The sequence below is a fragment of the Myripristis murdjan genome, chromosome 23, assembly GCF_902150065.1.
Source record: "Myripristis murdjan chromosome 23, fMyrMur1.1, whole genome shotgun sequence".
In the NCBI taxonomy this organism is placed as follows: Eukaryota; Metazoa; Chordata; class Actinopteri; order Holocentriformes; family Holocentridae; genus Myripristis; species Myripristis murdjan.
Window position 1 is genome coordinate 12,814,567 of NC_044002.1, and position 20,023 is coordinate 12,834,589.

Here is a 20,023-nt window from a genome sequence, read left to right on the forward strand (position 1 = left end):
TGGATGGGGACGGCGTGTCCTCTGGAAGGCCTGTTGCCAGTTTCCACCAGTGGGAAATAAAACAAATCTCACCGGTACAAATTAAGCATAGATTTCCCCATCAGCAATACAAATGATAACATTAGAAAACAAAACTTGGTAAAATTTCCCTCAAAAAAGACCAAAAGAATAATTTGCTTAGCAGCAAATTGAACTGCAGTGATACTTTGGACCTTCACTATTTGTTGCGCACAATCAAAAACCTGATTTAATGTATCAGGTATATGAAAATAATATCAGAAAAATATGAATCCCTGCTCATTTGTAGCTAGTCGCAGTGTACACCGGGAAAGTGGACACTGAAAGACGACAAAAGACACAGCACATCAGCATCCATTTCTTTTATTTTTCTTATAAAAATCTAGACCTTGAGGACAGACCAGCTCACAAAAAAACTTGTAAATACTCAGACTCTCTCTGAAAACAGAATCACAACAAGTCCTTTACCTAGATAGATTCATACAAACGTCTCAGAGCCTCTTATTCCTTACAAACACAGCAAAACGTGTCTCTCCTTTTAGCTGAGCGTGAGGGACCACCTTTACAAATGAGTCAAGAAAGAAAAACACAATGGAAAAAAATATATATATTAAAATAATAATAAGCAACAACAACATGAACACAGTTTTAAAGCATTTCCAAAGGGAAACAAACAAATATTATCTTATATTTTAAAGCATATGCTGCAAATACATTCTTTTCCAGCAGAGACAAACAAAAACAAACAGTAAAAGAAAGCACTTTGGTCTTCTTCAAACACAACTACAGATTTTGACGCTAGCCATTTTGTGTTTTAGTTGTTTCAGTCAGCAAAATACTAACTTATCAACTTATAGGTATCTTTTTCAATTTTCACCGGGCATCATAACACTTCATGTACCATGTTAGATTTACTTCAGAAAGTGATGCAAATTGTCGACACAAAGTTTTGTGTTTGGAGCTAGCATTACTTGTGACAGCACACACACGCACACACACACACACACACACGCACACGCACACGCACACGCACACGCACACGCACAGACACACTATGCCAAGCAAGTGAAGTACAAAAGAAAGACTCGTCTTTGTAAACAGCCACAAAGACTTGACATTGAACTGCAACATAACGTTTTTTCTCTTCCTCTTCTTTTATCTGGTTAAAGTGCATATCTTTACTCGGGTCAGGCCTGTCTAGCTGCAGTGTGTAGAAATGACCTGTGGGAGGCAGCGGTCAGCTCACTTTCCTTTCAGTCCGTTTAAACATGATACAGCAACCTACTGGTTAATCATATCCGGTCACGCTCATCTTCCAATTTAAAAATGACCTCTTGGAGATTGTTTCTTTAAGTTTTGCATAACGTTTACTCTCTGAATCGGCTGAAGTGACAGAGCTGACCCCGGCCTCACCACCACAGAAAACACATCACAAATTAAAAAAAAAAAGCTTTTGTGGGATGATCTGATCTCGTCTGACATGAACGCTTCAATCAGATTGTCCCAAAACGCTCCGTCTCCGCCCATCTGTGCCCTCCGAGCGACCTCAGTCATCCTTCCTCAGCAGTGTGTGTCAGGAACATCGACGGTTTACATGCTGTTTACATGACTGGTGTGTTTGTTAACGACGACCTCGGGTCTCAGAGAGAGAAACTACGGTTGAAGGCTTTCATTCCAAACTGCAACTGAGCAGCTCAAAAAAATTAAAATAGAAAATAAAAAAATCCCTGATTTGCATTGCTAAAAATTTGCAAAACACTGATGATCACATCGTCTAAAATGTTACTGTTTTGTTAGAGAGGAGCTCAAGAGAGTGATTTATTTTGAATATCAATAATCGTGTCGTCACATTAGGCTTCACATTAGATAAACCGAGTTTATCTCATGTTGGAATGAAACTCTTCAGCAGGATTCAGGTCCAGGGTTGGACAACAGGGGGTTAAAAATGGGTGATTGTCCGAGCCTAGACTCAATCCCAGTTTGAGGAAGTCATCTAAGGTCTGGATTTACGCACAACAAACAAAGAAAATCTAGAAACGACTCAGATCTTACAGGTTTTCTACTTGAACCCCGAGATAAAACAACAGATCTGTGAGCAGGATAAAAAAACAACAGATCCTCTGTTTAAAAATGTAAGGATCTGTTTTTTACATGCGAGGACTAGACCTCGAGCCCAACATGAACCTGCATCAAACCACAGAACAGCCCTGCAGAGCCCACTCTCTGGCTGCATGCTGTGTCTTGTCGTTATGATCTGCTACGTGACCGACATGTATTGCTGGAAATAACATGGAGATATGAATCATGAAACTTAAAGCCTGTGTGCTCTGACAGCAACACAAATAAACCACAATACGGACGGGAGAGACAAAGCAGCGGCTTAAACAAACTGTTACTTTTGAATATGTATGCCATCTTGTGGATAAACAGAATATGCCTGATTTCATTTGTTTCCTGGCGCTTTCATCGCTGTCCAAAAATTCATGTCTCAAACCAAGCGAGTGTAAAAGTGTCCTTTTTCCTGTGTGTTCTTTTTTTTCTCTAAACCAGACGCTTGTTACTTCTCATGCTGATGTCTTTGTGCGTTTCTCCTCTGTTCAGTTGTAGGAAATTAAGCTGCCAGACTGTGACTGTGTGAGCTGGGATGGAGTCACTGAATCAAAGTGAAATTCATTTGGAGACGGGGATCTGATGAATAGAGATGAAAATATTCATCTTTACATTCCTATTTGTCAAATATCAGTGATTGTACTTGAGATCTATGAGGGCACAGAGGCGCATGTTGCATTTTAGTGGGTTATTTCTCTTGGTCAGACCAGATAGGCTCCTCACTGGAACAATAATAAAGTATCTGTTTAACTTGAGTTTTCTAAGGGAAACATGAGGCGACTCCACGTCATGCTCTCTGCTCACTAGAGGCCAATTCAATTTTACACACATTTAAACTTAGACGCCAAGCTGCTATGTTTTTCAGGAGGGAAGAAAAGAATGACTTTTTTCCAATGACACTTCATTCTTACATAAAGTCTGCCTCTTTTAGCAGGTTTAAGGTCTCACCAGATATTAAACTTTGTTTTTTTTTTTTAAGTTTAAAAGGCGAATGGGTCAGGTGACTCAATTGAACTTTGAATTTATGGAAGAAAACACAAGCAGCAGCTCAGTTTTTCAGCCACCTACTGATTCACCTTCAGAAGTTTTATTACTCTGTCTTACGATGCAGTTTCTGAAATGAAAACTGAACTGACCCATATGCAGCTGAGAACATAAACCGTCATGTAGACAGGAATAATAATAATAATAATAATAATAATAATAATAATAATAGTAATACTTTTCATGAGCACAGCTAAACATAGCTTTGTTGTGTCTCCTAAAACAAAATATGAAACAAACTAGAATTGAAATAAAACCTAGGTAAAAACACTGAGCGGGTAAATAAATAGTTTGTGAATTGCACAACGTTGAAGGTCAAAGCACTCCGATATGTCGAGACTGACAAATCAGTAATTCAGTCGGTCAGCCATGAAGTCAATCGGTCAGACAACCGGTCAGTCGTTCAGTTACTTATCCATCGATCCAGCCGGTCAGTCGGTCAGTGAGTGACGGCTGGACGCTGGTTCTCTCCTCGCTGTCATGATTTGATCTTCCACAGCTGTGGGAAGAGAAAAACACAGAAACAGAGATTAGAGACAAGCGGTTTTCAGTTTCAGATCTTTAAACTGTCATGTATCTACCAGCTGTCTCCTGCACTAACTTCTCTGCATTACCAGACATTTTTCTCATGTGCCGAATTGTTTACTGATTTCTTCATAAACTGTTCTTATCTCATGGTGAGCTTCTCTTTGTAGGATTTACCCAAATGTGTCTGACCCAAACACTCCCCCCCCACACACACACTCACCTTCAGGTTAAAACCCAGCAGGTCAGATATGACTCCGGACACGGCAGACAGGATGACCACCTGGGTGATGTTGTAGAGCAGAGGATTCATGGTCAAACCGTACAGCCTGAACGGGACATCCAGCTCCTGGAGAGACAGAGACAGAGAGGAAGAGAGAGAGAGAGAGAGAGAGAGAGAGAGAGACACTGTAAGACAACAGACAAGACAGGGGATCTGCAGGTTTCAGACCTGACCAAGGCGATTGAGCTCAAAACTGTACAAATTCCAAACGTTTTTGTCTCTATCAGTCATTTTTTGGTGGAGAAATAGAACGCAGGTTAAAAAGTGGTGGATTTCTCCTGTAAGGCTTGGTGGGACTCAGCAGTACCTTTAATAGTTTGGTAGCCAGCTTTAAGACGTTGTTGACCAGAGTCAGCTCCTCCTTCTTGTTTGGCTTCTTCTCCATCTTCAGATACAGGTTGATCTGTCAGACACACACAAAGACAAACAAGCAGACGCATGTGAGTGTCAGGACTGTATGTGTGTGTGTCCACATTTTGTTGTACCAAGGCGTGTGTGTGTGTGTGTGTGTGTGTGTGTGTGTGTACCTGTTCAGTGAGCAGTATGGAGGTGTTGCTGTACTTCTTGCTGGTCTCGGAGCCCAGAGTGACGAACCTCAGCAGGAACAGAGACAGACTGGAGCACCAGATCACCAGCTCCCAGTTATAGTGACACTCCAGGAAGGTTTCATGGACATGGAGCAGCTAGGCAGAGAGAAACACATCACTCGACTGAGTTTCATCACAATGAGACCAGCGGTGCCAGATTTATGACAGACAAATGGACAAATGAATGAACAAAGGACACCAGTTCATATTTGTTACAAAATGCCACACACATACTATTTTGGAAATTAGCCATTATATTTTTGTCAACAAGGACTTATGCTACCTGTTATCCTATAAAATGACTTTGCTGGTTGAGCTGTTTGCTTTTTTTCTTTTTTCATTTATTCGATCACTTATTTGGACTAGCAATAATTTTGTAGGAAAGGCTTTCGCCTGGTGTGAATCTCCTGTTGGATTAATACTGTTTACTTTTGAAGTGATGAATTTTAATTTCCCATTGGAGGTAGTGCTTAGGAATTAAATGACAGCTGGAGGCAGAATTCATCACAGCGTGGATGTCACTCTCTTTCTTCACACACACACACACACACACACACACACACACCTACCTGGGCACAGCAGATGAAGACGACAGACAGAGTGAGGAGGAAGGCAGACGACACGATCACATCCACTGAACGCTGAGGACCCCGTCTCTGCAGAATTACACCACACACACACACACACACCCACACACACGTTAACACACTAAAAGCACCTCAGTTCATTTCTGGGATAATAGTCGGCTTCTTCTGTAGGTTTTGAATGATCCACTGTGTGTGAGTGTGTGTGTGTGTGTGTGTGTGTGTGTATGCATTTGTGTGCGTGTGTTCACCTTGAGGTAGGAGCGTAGCGACAGCCACATCTTGATGTTCTGGACTTTCTTCAGTCTGAAATGGGGAACTTCTGACTTCCTGGCTCTGCGGGCCGAGGTCAGGTGACCAAACAGCTTGGCAAACAGCAACCTCTGAAACACCAACACCAACACATACACACACACACACACATACAACACACACACACATCGAGACAAGGATTTTAAATCAGCAGCTCAAATCATAATTCACATAAGAGTTAAATACTGCACACTCTGTTGTCGCTCACCTGCTTGTAGGTCCTCTCTGCCACACTGAGCAGGAAGAAGAAAAGCCATATAAGGCAAACACGCACCAGAAAGCTCAGTGTTACCATGGTGATGACCATGGCATCCGAGCCGGACCCGCCCCCCAGCGCCACCGAGAGCAGCTCATTGGCTGAGAGCGTGGTCAGCTGATCCAAGTCACGGTACTGAGCTAACCTGTGGGAAACAGAGAGAGATTCACATTAAAAAAAGCATCAACTTGTTGTGGCTCTGCCGTCGTGCTGCTGCACTTTTTTTTGTTTTTTGACCGGTAGCAGCTTCTCAATTAACAGCATAAGTCTGAGCCATTGATAAGTTATCAATTTAGTATTCAAGGCATTTGGTGACTTTTTACACAATATATTGTTATAAAAGCCTCCAACTTTTACAGAAAAACTAACATTTTTTCTTGCAACTACATTTTTCAGCACCAGGATGCAAGTTGTGACTTTATTTCCAAAATACACATATCTATGATGTGTAACAAAGAATTTTAATTTATCATTCAGTGTTGGAGTATTTTTCAATTTTCCTCAAGATCCAGTCAGTTAAATCTAGACATCCAAAGACCTGACCAGCCTTTACATTTTACACTGTGCTGAAATTTGTCTTCATCATTCATAAGCATAGGTTTGGACTTAAAACTCTTAACATATTCAAAGTCTCATATTTTGTCCCATTTTTTGTCTCATACCTGTAAGCGAAGGGTGTGAGGCCAAGTGTCACTGAAACCAAGTTCCCAAAGACCTGGTAGCCAATACCAGGAGTGTAGAGATTTACCTGGAGACAGGAAGAGAGAGAGAGAGAGAGAGAGAGAGAGAGGGAGAGAGAGATAATAAACAATCTTGCTAAGTCATTCGTTTTCATCCCTCTCTGTTTGTGCCTTTTTTCCCACAGCCCAACCACCAAAAGAACTAAAAAGTTTTTTTTTGTTTTTGTTCTTTTTTGATTCTAAAAATCAGTGATTATATTATCAGGGTTGTAATTATTTGTTGCATTGTTTTCAACCCTCTCTGCTCTTCTCTTTTCATCGGACCCCTGTCACTCACTCTGTTCATGATCATGCCGCTGATCTCCAGGACGGACATGTCGGCCTTCTTGCACTCGTTTCCCTCCCACACTATGGCGCTGACTCTCTCCAGGCCGGGGTTGGAGCTGTGCAGCCAGGGAACGTGACCCTGTGGAAAAACAAACACCAACATCATTACTGCCACCTACTCTGCTCAGCGCACCGCTCCACTTGCAATTACCTCTGACAGCGATGATGGCCTTGAAGAAGTGTATACTCACATACATATTTGTGTATTTAGATTTTGTGCGTTTACAAACCTGGTGGAAGGGGTCGTCTCTGTACTCCTTCTTGGCGGGTGGACAGACGGGCGTGCCTCCCCCCTCCCCCTCTGTAAACGAGTAACATAGTGTATTAGTTTAAATAATGAAATAATTATAATTTATCCAGAAAATGCATGGAAATAATTGTCTACCTATGGTTATTTATCTATTGGGGGGTGGATCAAGTCATGAGAATACCAAGTGGAGGACTTTGGAGTCAGACTTAATCACTATTACAAAGCTGTTTGGCATTAAACTGAGTATGACCGGGCTGTGGACCTGCAAGCAGATCGAAGCAGTGCTGAAACAATTAGTCGATTAATGGATTAGTCAATCAACAGAAGTGTGTGTTTCCTTTTGAAAATCGATTAATCATTTTATCACGTAAAAACGCCAAACATTTGCTGACTGTATCTTCACTAGGACCAAGATTTGCTTGCTTATCTCCGTTCATATCATTAAAACATGAACACTTTTTTTCTGGCTTGTGGTGAGTCTCAGGAGATCTTGGTGCAGCGACCTGTCTCAGAGGTGCAGGAGGATCTGCACTCAGCGCAGTGCAGGAAGTCTTCCCACAGCAGGTCCTCTGTCTCTGACTCATGCCGGGTGCTCTCCGAGTCCTGAGTCCTCAGACTGGAGCACCTGGAGCTGCAGCTGGTGCCAGACTTCGGGACGTCCTGACAGAAAGACAGAAAGAGATCAAGGCAAATCAGCATCATTTAATATTGTAATGCATTAATGTGATGCATCATTTCTGCAAGTTTCACCAAAATCTGATCATCAGTGTCAGAGAAGTTTGCATGTCTTCCATTACAACAGTCTGTGTTAACTTTGATGATGACTTGAATTTGTTTCTTTATATGGGGTGTGTGTGTTCAAGGTGTGTGTGTGTGTGTGTACCTCTACAGCATAGTGTTTCTTGTAGTGGTGAATGTTCTTGCGGTTGCGGAGCGTACAGTCGCTGTTCATTCTCTCCACTCCCCTGCGGAGGGCGCTGTAGGTCGCCTCAGGGTCCTCCTCACTGGATGCCTCATCTGACGCCGGCTCCTACAAGACCAGACACACACATCTGTGAGTCACCCAGCAGCCTGGTGTGATTTGTGTGTGTGTGTGTGTGTGTTAATGTATCACTGTTACCTTATTACCACCAGCCAGCATCAGTCCAGTGCTGCGGGGTGTGTGAGTTTGTGTGGGCGGGGCATGCGAATTCCAGCACGTTTCGTCAGCCCTGATTAGTGAATCGCATCGCTGCTCATGGAGCTGAAGCCCTTCCTCGCTGCTGCGATTGGTCACCCGGCCGTCCAATGACACGTAGCCGTTGTCTGTCTCCGTCGACTTGTCGATGGACAGTTTGGACTTCTTAGATCTGAAGACAGGATGGTGGAAGAGAGAGGGAGGGGTTTCAGGTAGGAAGGAGAGAAAAGATTGAGGAGAAGGAGAGAGAATGCAAAGGATGCAAGAAAAAGAAAAACATAGACAGACAGAGAAACAGAGGGAGGAGGGCAGTGAGCCTACCAGTAATGAGGATATTCACATCTTGACGGTTAGTGTGGGAAGCAGGCATGCAGCATGAATAAAACTAACGGGCTGCGTTCAGCACAGCACAACACTGTGGACTGTTCATACAGGAGGGCTGCATAAAGCTCTGAGGACACTAGTGGCTAAAGAACCAACCGATCACGAGTAAAGAAATTGATCTCAAAGTATTAACTGAGTAATGAGTAATCAAGTATTCAAGAAATAATAACTTAATATAACCAATGTAATAGCTTTATGCAAAAGCGAGTATTTTACTCAAGTGTTACTGTGAATTTTAGCTATATAAAATCAAATAAATGAGAAACTAATTGGATTGTTCTTTTAAAGAGCCGTGTCGTTTTGATCTGAGTGTTGATTAAATCAATACATGTGTCAATCATTTTCTTAATTAATTATTCAGTTTAGTGCTCTCAAATGTTCCACATTGTTGTAATCTGCTGGAGGCTAGCTGAAGCAGCAGCATGGGGAAAGACACGGTGATTTACCAACAGGCAGTGGGTTGACTGGATCAAGCAGATTTATGCAGCAAAAAAAGTGTAACTGTGACTGTGTAAATATCAGCTAAGGTGATATTCATCTCTCTGAGTGTCAGTGTGACACTGCCAAACTGTTGACGTAACAAATTGTGTAGAAAAAGTGACAGGTGGCTAAATTGTCCGTGCCCCATGCTTCTCTTGAACGTAGCGTGTTCATCGAGTCATCTGCATCAAACTCTGCTGCAAAATCCCTCTGCTCCACGTTTAAACTGCAGCGTCCCAGACAGCAAGATGTTTATGTTGCTACTGTCTGGTGCCAAGTGGATCCACGGCTGAACCGCTGGACAGGCAACAGCAAGATGTCAATTTTCTGTCAGCAAAATTAAGTTCTGATGGCATTTTCATTACAGTAAATCTTATACTCTGACAAGAATGATCATTAAAAAAAATCTTCAGCCTGTCAAACCAGATGCTTTTTGTCAACAAACAAGAGAAATGTTTCTTAGTCACTCAGCCAATCAGAGAATAGTTTACTCAGTCATCCTCCAATCGGATGAACATTTTGTGAACTGGGAGAGAAGGGATGTTGCAGCCTACGAAGCTCAGATTAGGTTGAAATCAGGGCTGGGATCAGGTTGATAATTTAAATTTAAAAAAATATATACATTTTCTTACACAGAAGCCAAAATGTATGAAACCATGCAGACAAGATTTCAAATTTGGATGAAATTCCACTTTTAGAATTTAAGAATCAAAACTAATCAATAAATTTGTTTTCATCTTTATCATTTTGAGAACTGAAACCAATAAAAAACCAAACTGAATCCCAGCCCTGTCTTTTTATATATCAACTTTTTTTTTTTTTTTTTTGGAAGACAGGAAACAAAAATACACACCCAGCTTTACAGATATCATGCCAGAAATCTTGGAAGAGAGCGCCCAGGCTGTATGAGGTGCTGGCTGAGTGGGAATGTGGCGCCCCCTCCTGTGTGTTATCGGTAGTGCTAGACCCGTCGCCTTCCCTATGCACCTCCATCTGAGATGCCTTCCTCAACTTCCTTCAGTTTGGAAAGAATAGAGGGTGGAGAGAGACTTAGAGCGGACTTGGAGACTAAAAGACTTACAAACTGGAAGACTGAGGCTGCGTGTCCACCGGGAACCTTTCTGCACAGCGCCGGCTGCACTTTATTTTGCATAGCATGGTTTTAGTAGTCAGATTTTAACTTTTACAGAAGCTAAAGCATGCCGTGCCTCAAACAGGTTTTCCTGCTGCCACACACTAACGGTGATGCCACAAGCAAACACACGATGGTGCTGTCCACAACAGCTGGTTCCCAGGGGACACGGGGGCCAACACACTTAAAGGGGAGAGCCACCAAGACTTGCTTTTAAGTTGTTATCCTGCAAAAGATGTTCCCAAAATTTCCTAAAAATGTGTTTTGCAAGTTCCAAAGATTAAGAAAAACTGCGATTGGATGAAATGAAAATGAAAGAAAGACTTCCTATATTTATATCAAGAATGTAAAATTGTTCTTGTTAAATATTATTCTTAACAAAAAATAGAAAAAAAAGGGACAAAAACCTTCAGACAAAGTAAATGCAGTGATCAGATTGCATGAATCAAATTATGCAACACCAAAAAGATTTAGGAGAAACCTGTTCTCAATGTCTACATTTGCAGGATAATACCCTAAAATTCACATTCTGCAGAATTCCCCTTTAAAGACTTGCATGAATAAAAGAAGAGAAATGAGAAGCTGAGATGAGACAGTTTAGTCTATGTTATTAGGAATCTTGTTTTAAGGTTTTCAAAATTAAAGATGTCAGGGAAAATCATTATTGTTCATAGAAGAGTTCTTTACACTATTGCCTATATAAATATATATATATAAAAATCTGTCTTCAAAAACCTTCTCAGCCTGAGTCTGTTATAAAAAATGTAGCATCTGAGCTGAGGAGCCGGGCTCATGTCAACTTGCTGAATCAGGTTTGGTGTGTGTTGATGTGCGGCTGGTGGAGGAAACATTAGTTCCCTGCCCTGAAGGGAATCCACCAAATGGGAGCTCCTGGCTGCTTTTATTCCCAAGACAATGAAAACTGATTTCTCCTTCACTGAGGAAAAAGTCTATGAATGTGGGCTGAGGAACAGATAAAAGAGAACTGGTATTTATTGGTAATGAGTAAAGAAAGAGAGATATATACAGACTGAAAGAGGGAAACATTTACAGAGACATAGGATCAACTTTAAAATAATTCTTCCATCTCTTTAAAATGAAGAATCATAGAAAAGATGATTCAATGAAGGAACCATTTCCCATTCAAAAAAGAGAAGAAAACCCAACTCTGAATCCCTTTCCAAAACTGTGGCATGGTCCAATTTTCTTCCCAACAGTTGGAAAATTGTCTTTATGTTGTTCTAAAGCAGCACATGTAGAAATCACAGCAGCCACACATCGACAAGGTTGATGTAAAGAGCAAATCACAAACCACAAGTCTAAAAAACTACAAAACACAAGAGAAGTGCAAGGTACTTCCTGGTCATGTGACCAGAGCAAGAAGACAGTAAATGCACCTTTGCCTTTAACCAATGAAGCAGAGAGAAACATCTCCAAAAAAACCTCACAGCACAAGGACAAACTGATCAGCTGGTCAATCGATCAACTGATCAATTCGCCGGTCAGCGGGCCAACATTTTGATGCAACACCTCATGGATGAGGACATAAAACTGCCTTATTTTCTGGGCGACAGCCATGTAATTTAATACAAGGGATTTCATAGACTTTGACGTCATGAATGTTCTCGAGCCATAAAAGAACATCTTGAACGTTACATGTGTTCAGAAATACTTAAAGAGCACAAAAAACAAAGAGTCACGAGCCTGCAGGGAGGCAGGCGGCTGGCCACATGACAGGAGCAGCGGGTGCGATCAGGAGGTTTTTGGAGTTTAGGGTTTCTCACTGGATCTCGCCATGATAAACACGTTTTTGTTGAGCTTGGTTTGGAGTGGAAAACGCGGAGTGAGAACGTGTGAAATGTAGGGCAGGGAGGCAAAAAGCAAAGGGAAATTCAACCACAAGATAAAAGTTTCTTCCTCTACATCTCACCTATCTTTGACTCCAATATTTTTATTTCTCCATCTTTTTTCTTTTCCATCCTCCCATCATTCTCTGTTCCTCTTAGATAAAAAAAATCTTGTCTATTCTTATCATTTCTTCTTTTAATCATCTTTTTCTCGAGAGGAAATTTCACATGTAAAGTACTTTATCATCCCTCAACACTCTCTACTCTTCTCCTTGCTTTCTTTTCTTGCTTCCTTCTCTCTTTTCTCCTTACCTGCTGCTCTGTCTCTCTCTCTGCCATCTCGTTCCCTTCCTTTAATCCTCTAGCCTTCCTCCTTTTTTCTCCTCCCTCCAACAATCTCCATCATTTCCCACCTCACTCTCCCTCCATCAACCTGTCATTCTTTCAGTCCTCCAACCTTTCTGCCTTCCCTCCCTCCTTCCTTCTTTAGGCCTCATCTTCCCTGCCTTCAATCCTTCTTCCTGTCTCTTCCCTCTTTAATTCCCCCTTCCTTCTCTTTCTACCTCTCTAACATTCTTCTTACTTCCGTCCTTCTCTTCTTCCTACCTTTATCCCCTCTCTCTATCCATTCCCATTCAAAATGCCCACTTCCCCCATCATTATTTCATTGTTAGAAGCAGGACTGAAGCACATCCCTTCTTCCTTCCTTCCCTCTCTCTCTCAAGAGGCACTACCTCCCTCTCCTCCCTTTCTCCATTACCTGCGTCTCTTCCCCCCGCTGCTCGAGGCAGGTTTCGGGGTCCGGGTGGAGACGATCTGACAGTGGACGGTGCCCAGCAGCAGCATGAGCCAGATGGCTCCGAACACCTCAGTGGCCGGTATCCCATGAGGCTGCGGGATGGACACGTACAGGATGACTGCCGCCACTGAGAGAGAGAAAGAGAGAGACAGACAGAAAGACAGAGAGACAGAGAGAGAGAGGGGAAGAATAATGTGAAACATAGTGGGGAGAAGGTGCTGAGACTGTTACTAGCAAGGCTGAAAAAGATCATGTGATGTAAGTGAGTGAAAGTGCTGTTGAGTGTGTGTGTGTGTGTGTGTGTGAAGTAAAACAGCAGATCATGTATGTAGCAGCTGTTAAATGTTAACAGTGATATAAACAATGCAAACAGAACACAGCAGCCAGGTATGTACTGTAGCAGCTGTTTGGCATTCATAGTGATTCTGTCTCTCTCTCTCTCTCACACACACACACACACATTCACTCTCTCTCTCTCTGGCCCTACCTTGCAGCAGGTAGAGAGCCAGCAGCAGGAGGAAAATGGCTCTGGAAGTGACCTGGATCCACCATCGATAGAAGAAGGGGAAGAAGACGACTCTGACGATGCCCTTCCTGGTCAGGGATGTCCACGGACTCTCTGGTTTGGCTTTGGCAAATGCCGAGCCTGGATGAACACACACACACACACACACACACACACACACACACACACACACACACACACACACACACACACACACACACACACACACACACACACACACACACACACACACACACACACACACACACACAGATAAACCGTAGTGATGAGAAAAACTAATTAGCCAAATGCCTCCCAAGTGAAAAAGCTCATCACTTAATACATCCTGGAGTTACATCCTGGAGCAGCATGTGTGCGCGCATGTGTGTGTGTGTGTGTGTGTGTGTGTGTGTGTGTGTGTGTTCATGTGTATGTGCTCTACACCATTAACATGTTTTTTTTCTCACCCCCAATTTTTTCCTTCCTATCTCTCTTCCATCTCACTGCGTTCTCATTTCCATCCCTTTTATCTTTCATTTTCTGTGTTCACGTCTCTCTTCCATCTCCTCCTTCTTTCTATATTTCTATTAATTTGCCTCCTCTCTCTTTCCCCCTCCATTTCCTTCTCTACTCCTTATCTGGATCTTCATCTCTCTCTGTTTCTTCCTATGGTATAAAATAACACCAAGGATAAATTTGACTGATGGGATGAATAATTGAGAGCCTGGTGGATATGAGAGAGAGAGATAGGAAGCGATAGAGAAACAGATGAGGAAAGATAGAGAGACGGATAGAGAGGGAAAGAAAGAATGAGAACCAGAGTGACAGGATGTTGGCATGGTGATGCTGGCATCTCAGGTTAGTGTGTGTGTGTGTGTGTGTGTGTCTCTCTCTCTCACACACACAGTTTTCTTACCTCTAACCAGGTCCACATCTATAAGGTCTGGTTTGACATGGCCTGTCTTCTTCGGCTTGTTCCTTAAACCCTGCAGGGGGAGACAGAGAGTCACCAAATCAGAGAGAGAGAGAGAGAGAGAGAGAGAGAGAGAGAGAGAGAGAGAGAGAGAGAGAGAGAAAGAGAGAAGTCAGGAAGTGAGAGACAGAGGAGGAAAGAAAGAAAGAAAGAAAGAAAGAAAGAAAGACAGAAAGAAGGCAGACAGATGTTTACATACACATCTAGAGTACTGCACCTCTATGGCAAAGGGCTTTTCGTGCATGTTATGCTTTTGCACACAGACACACACAGACACACACACACAGACAGACAGACAGACAGACAGACAGACAGACACACACACACACACACACACACACACACACACGCACACACACACACACACACACGCGCACACACACGCGCACACACGCACACAGAGTGGTTGGGGAAGCACACCGTGCATTCAGGCTGAAACACACAGCTAGTGGTTCTATTCTATATTTCACTGCTTTTGTTCTATGTGAATCTGGTACATCTATATCTATGTAATCAGTCATACCAATCTGGTAAGCCTATTTCTACATTTTAATCCAGCAGATTTTCATAATATGGGTGCACTCGACTCACACCAGGGGGAATATGCTGATAATTACGACCGAAAACAAGCACTAAAAAGAGCACTGGTGTGGTGGGAAAAAAACAAAATATGTCTGTATGGACCTTTGTACGCTTGAAATCTGTTAAAACTGCATAATTTCAATAATACATGAGAAAAAAAAAACTTTTATTACAGAACAAACCTACACAAAAATTGGCTTTGCTTCCCTTTGAAGTCAGCTGAGAATCACATGAGGGACAAATAAAAACATTTGTTTCTGGTGGCAAATCTTTTTCAGCGGCCACCTTCATGTCAAATTCAAATTCGGTGACCTCTGACCTGCTAATTTGTGCAGCCAGCCGATGGAAAAACATGTTGAGCAACAGTGACCTCTGACAGGAAAATACAAGTCTAGTAGGTACTCCCTTTAACTGCAGTATACAGCATCTCTTGTTTTCAGTGATGTTATCTAGTTCCACTGAAAGACGTCTCAGGTAATAATCTGTCAATTATTTTTTATTAGGCTAGTTTTTTGAACTGTCAGAAAATGCTGATCGTAAATTCCCACAGCCCAAGATGACGTCTTCAAATGTTTTGTTTTGTCTCAACCAACAGTCCACAACCCAAAGATATGTAGTTTACTATCATAAAGAAACCAGAAAATAGTCACATTTGAGAGGCTGGAATCAGAGAATTTGGACACTTTCTGCTTGAAAATGACTTGAGTTGATTAATCGATTACAAAAAAAATAGTTGGTGATTAGTTTAATAGTTGGCCACTAATTGAATATTACTAACTGTTGCAGCTTTAGTCTCCAGGGAAGGCCTGCCGGAGCTGAAGTTTGACCAGGGTTTCATGCTATAATTTTATGCCGGAGGGATGTTTAGGGATCGTTTTAGTTTTTAACTTCATCAGAGAAATCGTTCTTGTGCAGGTTGAAGTGCTTAAAATGTTTTTGTTTGGAAACTTCCACACAATAAAAACACAAAATCTTCTTTTGCTGTTTTTAAGGGAAACTGGGAAACTTAGTTGGTGCACCACTGCCTACATGGATCAAGAAAAATTAATAAAACAGCGTCCTGTTCTTCCAGTTGTTTGTCCTGTGCTGTAAAGCAATCCAGCAGATTTCCACAAAAATCCAACCTGCTGCAGTGTAGAGGCTGCTGGAGCAATAGTCTTGTTTCTTTATGCAAATTTACCTAATGTCTCAAATTTAAGGATTTGTTGATATTAAACTGCAACACACAGCATCTTAGAACAGACTTTTGCAATTCTGTTTCACAAAAAAACTACTTTACGTCAAACTCTCATTTTAAAGAACGTGACCGGACGTCGTGTCACTTCTGCGTGATCAAGTTGTAAAGTTGGTGCTGTGTGCTGTTTACGAGCCTGGAAATAACACTCTCCAGTTTCACTCTGCCTCCTGTGCCAGCATGCCACTTCCTTCTTTGATACAGTGTGTGTGTGTGTGTGTGTGTGTGTGTGAGTACATGCAGGCATGCCTTGATATATGCGTGTGTATAAACAGTGTCTGATTTTTTTTCAGGAGCAGAGGAGCAAAATTTTCTTTAAACGGCAATGTTTCCAGTGCCTCGCAGCAGTCTTTGATGGATTACAATTGACACCAGAACTCGAGTGCATGTGTGTGTGTATGTGTTTCCCAGAACAAGGAAAATAAATAACAATGATGAGTGTGTTTTGCCAGAGCTAGCGGAATATTTAAACCTGTCCCCTTTGAACAGGCAGGTTAAAAGGTGTGTGTGTGTGGTAAAGGACGACAATGTGTATGTCTGCTTTGGTGAGACTGGTGATCCCACAACTCTTTGACAATAGTCTGACAATTGTTTGGTTTTACTGAGATTTCATATCAATGAGTCTGGGTAAACACAGACATTACCATAGATTTTGTGTACACACGCACGCACGCACGCACGCACGCACGCACGCACGCACGCACGCACGCACGCACGCACGCACACACACACACAGACAGACAGGTGCAGTGAAATGCAGTGAAACACACCAGCCAGCTAAACACTCACAGATTCCCATCAAAACCCCCTAAACTGTTGCAATTTCTGGTGTAATTCATGATACAAATTAAATGTAATTAAATTACAAACTAATCTAATAATAATCTTGCATAATGTAGCAGCAAAAAAAAATGTTATTTTTAACAAAACCTTAAAGCCAGTGTACTCCTTTAAACATGCGACTGGGGAGATTTTATCATCGATACATAATTATGGTGGGAACATTGGAACAAATAGCCCAGTTAAAGATAGATATGAAAGAAAGCATTAAATAGAGGCTGAATACACACTGAGCTGTCCACTTGAATCTGACTGGCTCATGCTAATATTTACACACTGACCAATCAAGTTACAGGTTATCAGTCAATGGTCTGATACAGATGCCTGATGGAGGCCCTTATCTTTTAATAGAGCACCATCGGAGCCAATGCACTCTGCGTGTGTTTGTGTGTGTGTGTGTGTGTCTCCTTGCTGGGAACTGGAGCAGCCGATCGATAGCATCCTGTTCCTCAGCAGATTTACCACAGTAGTGAAATCCTACTGGACAACAAGCCTCCACATAATCCAGCCTATCACAGCACACTTACCCTTGTGCTATTTTTAGTGTCTTATCTTTATAAACTAGTAAAGTTATGATGTTGTCTCAAAGAGCGGCTTGTAAAGAATCCATACTTGTGGATCAACTGAAAAATTACAGTAACTTTAGAATAATGGAGTTTTTAATAAAATAGGGGAAAAACAGCTAAATTTTTCTCCCTTTATTTTGTTTATTAAAGAAGAAATAGGCTGAATCCTCTAATGAATCATTGCAAGTCACTCAGGATAAAATCTCCTTATCAAATAAATATTAAATAAATTATACTATAGTAATAAAATATTTTATGTATTTTGGCAATGTCATTTCACCCACATACCCAACAGAATAGAGTTCCAATGTCCACCAGCAGATGGTGACTGTATTGCCTCTACAGAGGCTTCCACTGGGTTTGCACTGCACTGACACGGCTGGTAAACATACTTAAAAAGTACAGCAAACACTGCATACTAAGTGTGTATAATTATTTTGAAAAAAAAAAAAAAAACAAAAAAAAAACAACCCAGAATAGGTTTAAGTGAAAAAAGCTCTAAATCTATATTAAGGAAAATATGACATGAATACCTTTATTCAGTCTTTCTAAAATGTGGAGGCATCAGTCACAGATTTTTATTTAGCAGGACAAATGCTGAGTGTCTGTACTAAAACAAAGTACCTTGGCCATTTCATCACAGACCAAATGAATGATGATGATGATATTAATAGACAGTGCCGAGTCTTATATGCTCAGGCAAACATGCTGGGAAGGAAATTTCACATGTGTTCAGACCAGGTGAAAATTTGTCTTTTTAGAGCATATTGTACCCCGCTTTATACTGCCCCATTATGGTGTAAATTTAAGAAGTCGAATATTCATAAGCTTCAGGTTGCTTATAACGATTGTATGAGAATACTTTTGAAACAGCCGAGATGGTGTAGTGCAAGTGAGCTGTTCTGTATGGTTAGAGTCAGCTCATTTCAGGCTTTGCTTAGACATCTGATGTACAAGTTTATCTGCAGACTGAATGATTCTCAGAATGCCATCATTGCTCAGCTGGTTAGCCCTCGTGTCTGTGAGGTGAGATACCGGTCACCTCTGTGGAAACATTGGTACGATTGTCTCGTTTAGCACAGTTTTTCTTGTTGAATATATATGTATATTTTATTCTTATGTGTATGATGGAGTGACTTGTTGTTTTTGTGTAATGAGTGTTGTATGTCTTTTTATGGATTTTTGAGTCCGGCAATAAACGATGAGAGGGAGCATTATTTTGTTAACCATTACACTCAAAAGGTAGGTTACCATGTTTACCATGTTTTATCTTAATATTTTGCCATCAAATATTTTATGAGGTAACTTTATTACCCACAGGGTGGCATGAAACTAGGGTAGTTTCAGTTTGCAAGGCCAGACAACACAAACAGCAGCTGAATAAGGTTTGTCTAGCTGAGACGTATTTCAGCTTAGCTCCTATTTCTGGACTTTGCATTTATTTATCATGGCATTTTTTTAAATTTTTTGGCCACTGACTATGATGCTGGTGTCTTGGCCAGCTCAGGCTTTGAATAGGATTCTACTTATATTTAATGACAAAAAAGTGAAAATTACCCATGTATAGAGTTCTACGGCACTATGTCCTCTCTAAAAACAAAGCATCACAGCAAGAATAGTCAGTATTAAGACAAGGGCCGCACACCACATCTTAATGCTATAAATAGCACATGTGTACACCTTACAGATTGCATAACAAGATCCTAAACCTTTACTCCAGCCTATAAACAGCACCATTAACACTCTGTAGGGGTGAGAAGTCGACACATCTTGCTTCCATTCCATGCTCAGCTAAACGCTGTGCTGTCTACTGCTGCTAAAAAACCCTGGGAACCATTTTACTTGACTGCCACAGAGCCAAGGTCACAGCCCTGTGTGTGTGTGTGTGTGTGTGTGTGTGTGTGTGTGTGTGTGTGTGTGTATGTGTGTGTGTGGGGGGGACTTTGAGCTCATTAAAGAGAGTGTCTCTCACCTCTCTGTTTACAAGACAGGAGGGAAGGAGGGGAGGGGAAGCAGAGACGGTATTGTTAGAGGGAATGGAGGGAAAAGCTAGAGCCAGACCTGTGGAACCCTGAAAAATAGCGACACAGAAGTCAATTTTACACCTTCTGCCACTGTGAATAACTTCTAATGACTGAAATAATAGAGAAACAAAGCTATTCCTCCTTCTACAACCACCTCTGGTTCACAGCACCTCCGACCCCACTTAGGGAACCAAAGACGTGAGAGAACCTCAACAAAAGTAGAGCAGGAGGAAAATGAGATTGTCCTCTTTAAAGGACAAAGGTCAGAGGTCACGGCAGACAGGTGAGGGAGCTCCTGTTACTGCTGCTCAGGGCCAAGAAGTGGTAACTTACGGGTCACACTCATACACACACTCGCGTATACACACAGATCTACTTGCAGAATATCGCATGGTTAAGTCCTAATGTGGACTAATCCCACACACTATGGGATCGATCACTAATA

General features: G+C 41.7%; 1 protein-coding gene across 4 annotated transcripts in view; it reads right to left on the bottom strand.

Annotated features, from left to right (window-relative positions):
- Positions 1-365: 365 nt before the first annotated feature.
- LOC115354956 (putative homeodomain transcription factor 2) overlaps positions 366-20,023 on the bottom strand; it is a 56,567-nt gene continuing 36,909 nt past the window's right edge. For 3 of the 4 annotated variants that reach the window (XM_030045517.1, XM_030045515.1, XM_030045516.1), the window contains 17 exons: positions 14,276-14,345; positions 13,342-13,500; positions 12,816-12,981; positions 9,930-10,091; positions 8,156-8,384; positions 7,919-8,065; positions 7,539-7,695; positions 7,016-7,086; positions 6,736-6,864; positions 6,381-6,466; positions 5,671-5,863; positions 5,402-5,533; positions 5,136-5,222; positions 4,507-4,662; positions 4,287-4,382; positions 3,920-4,045; positions 366-3,670 (listed from right to left, as the gene is read on the bottom strand). In XM_030045517.1, coding sequence (XP_029901377.1) covers positions 3,650-3,670; positions 3,920-4,045; positions 4,287-4,382; positions 4,507-4,662; positions 5,136-5,222; positions 5,402-5,533; positions 5,671-5,863; positions 6,381-6,466; positions 6,736-6,864; positions 7,016-7,086; positions 7,539-7,695; positions 7,919-8,065; positions 8,156-8,384; positions 9,930-10,091; positions 12,816-12,981; positions 13,342-13,500; positions 14,276-14,345 — 2,187 coding nt within the window. In that variant the 3' untranslated portion in view covers positions 366-3,649. The remainder of the gene's footprint in view (positions 3,671-3,919; positions 4,046-4,286; positions 4,383-4,506; positions 4,663-5,135; positions 5,223-5,401; positions 5,534-5,670; positions 5,864-6,380; positions 6,467-6,735; positions 6,865-7,015; positions 7,087-7,538; positions 7,696-7,918; positions 8,066-8,155; positions 8,385-9,929; positions 10,092-12,815; positions 12,982-13,341; positions 13,501-14,275; positions 14,346-20,023) is intronic. The other variant, XM_030045518.1, reaches the window with a different exon arrangement.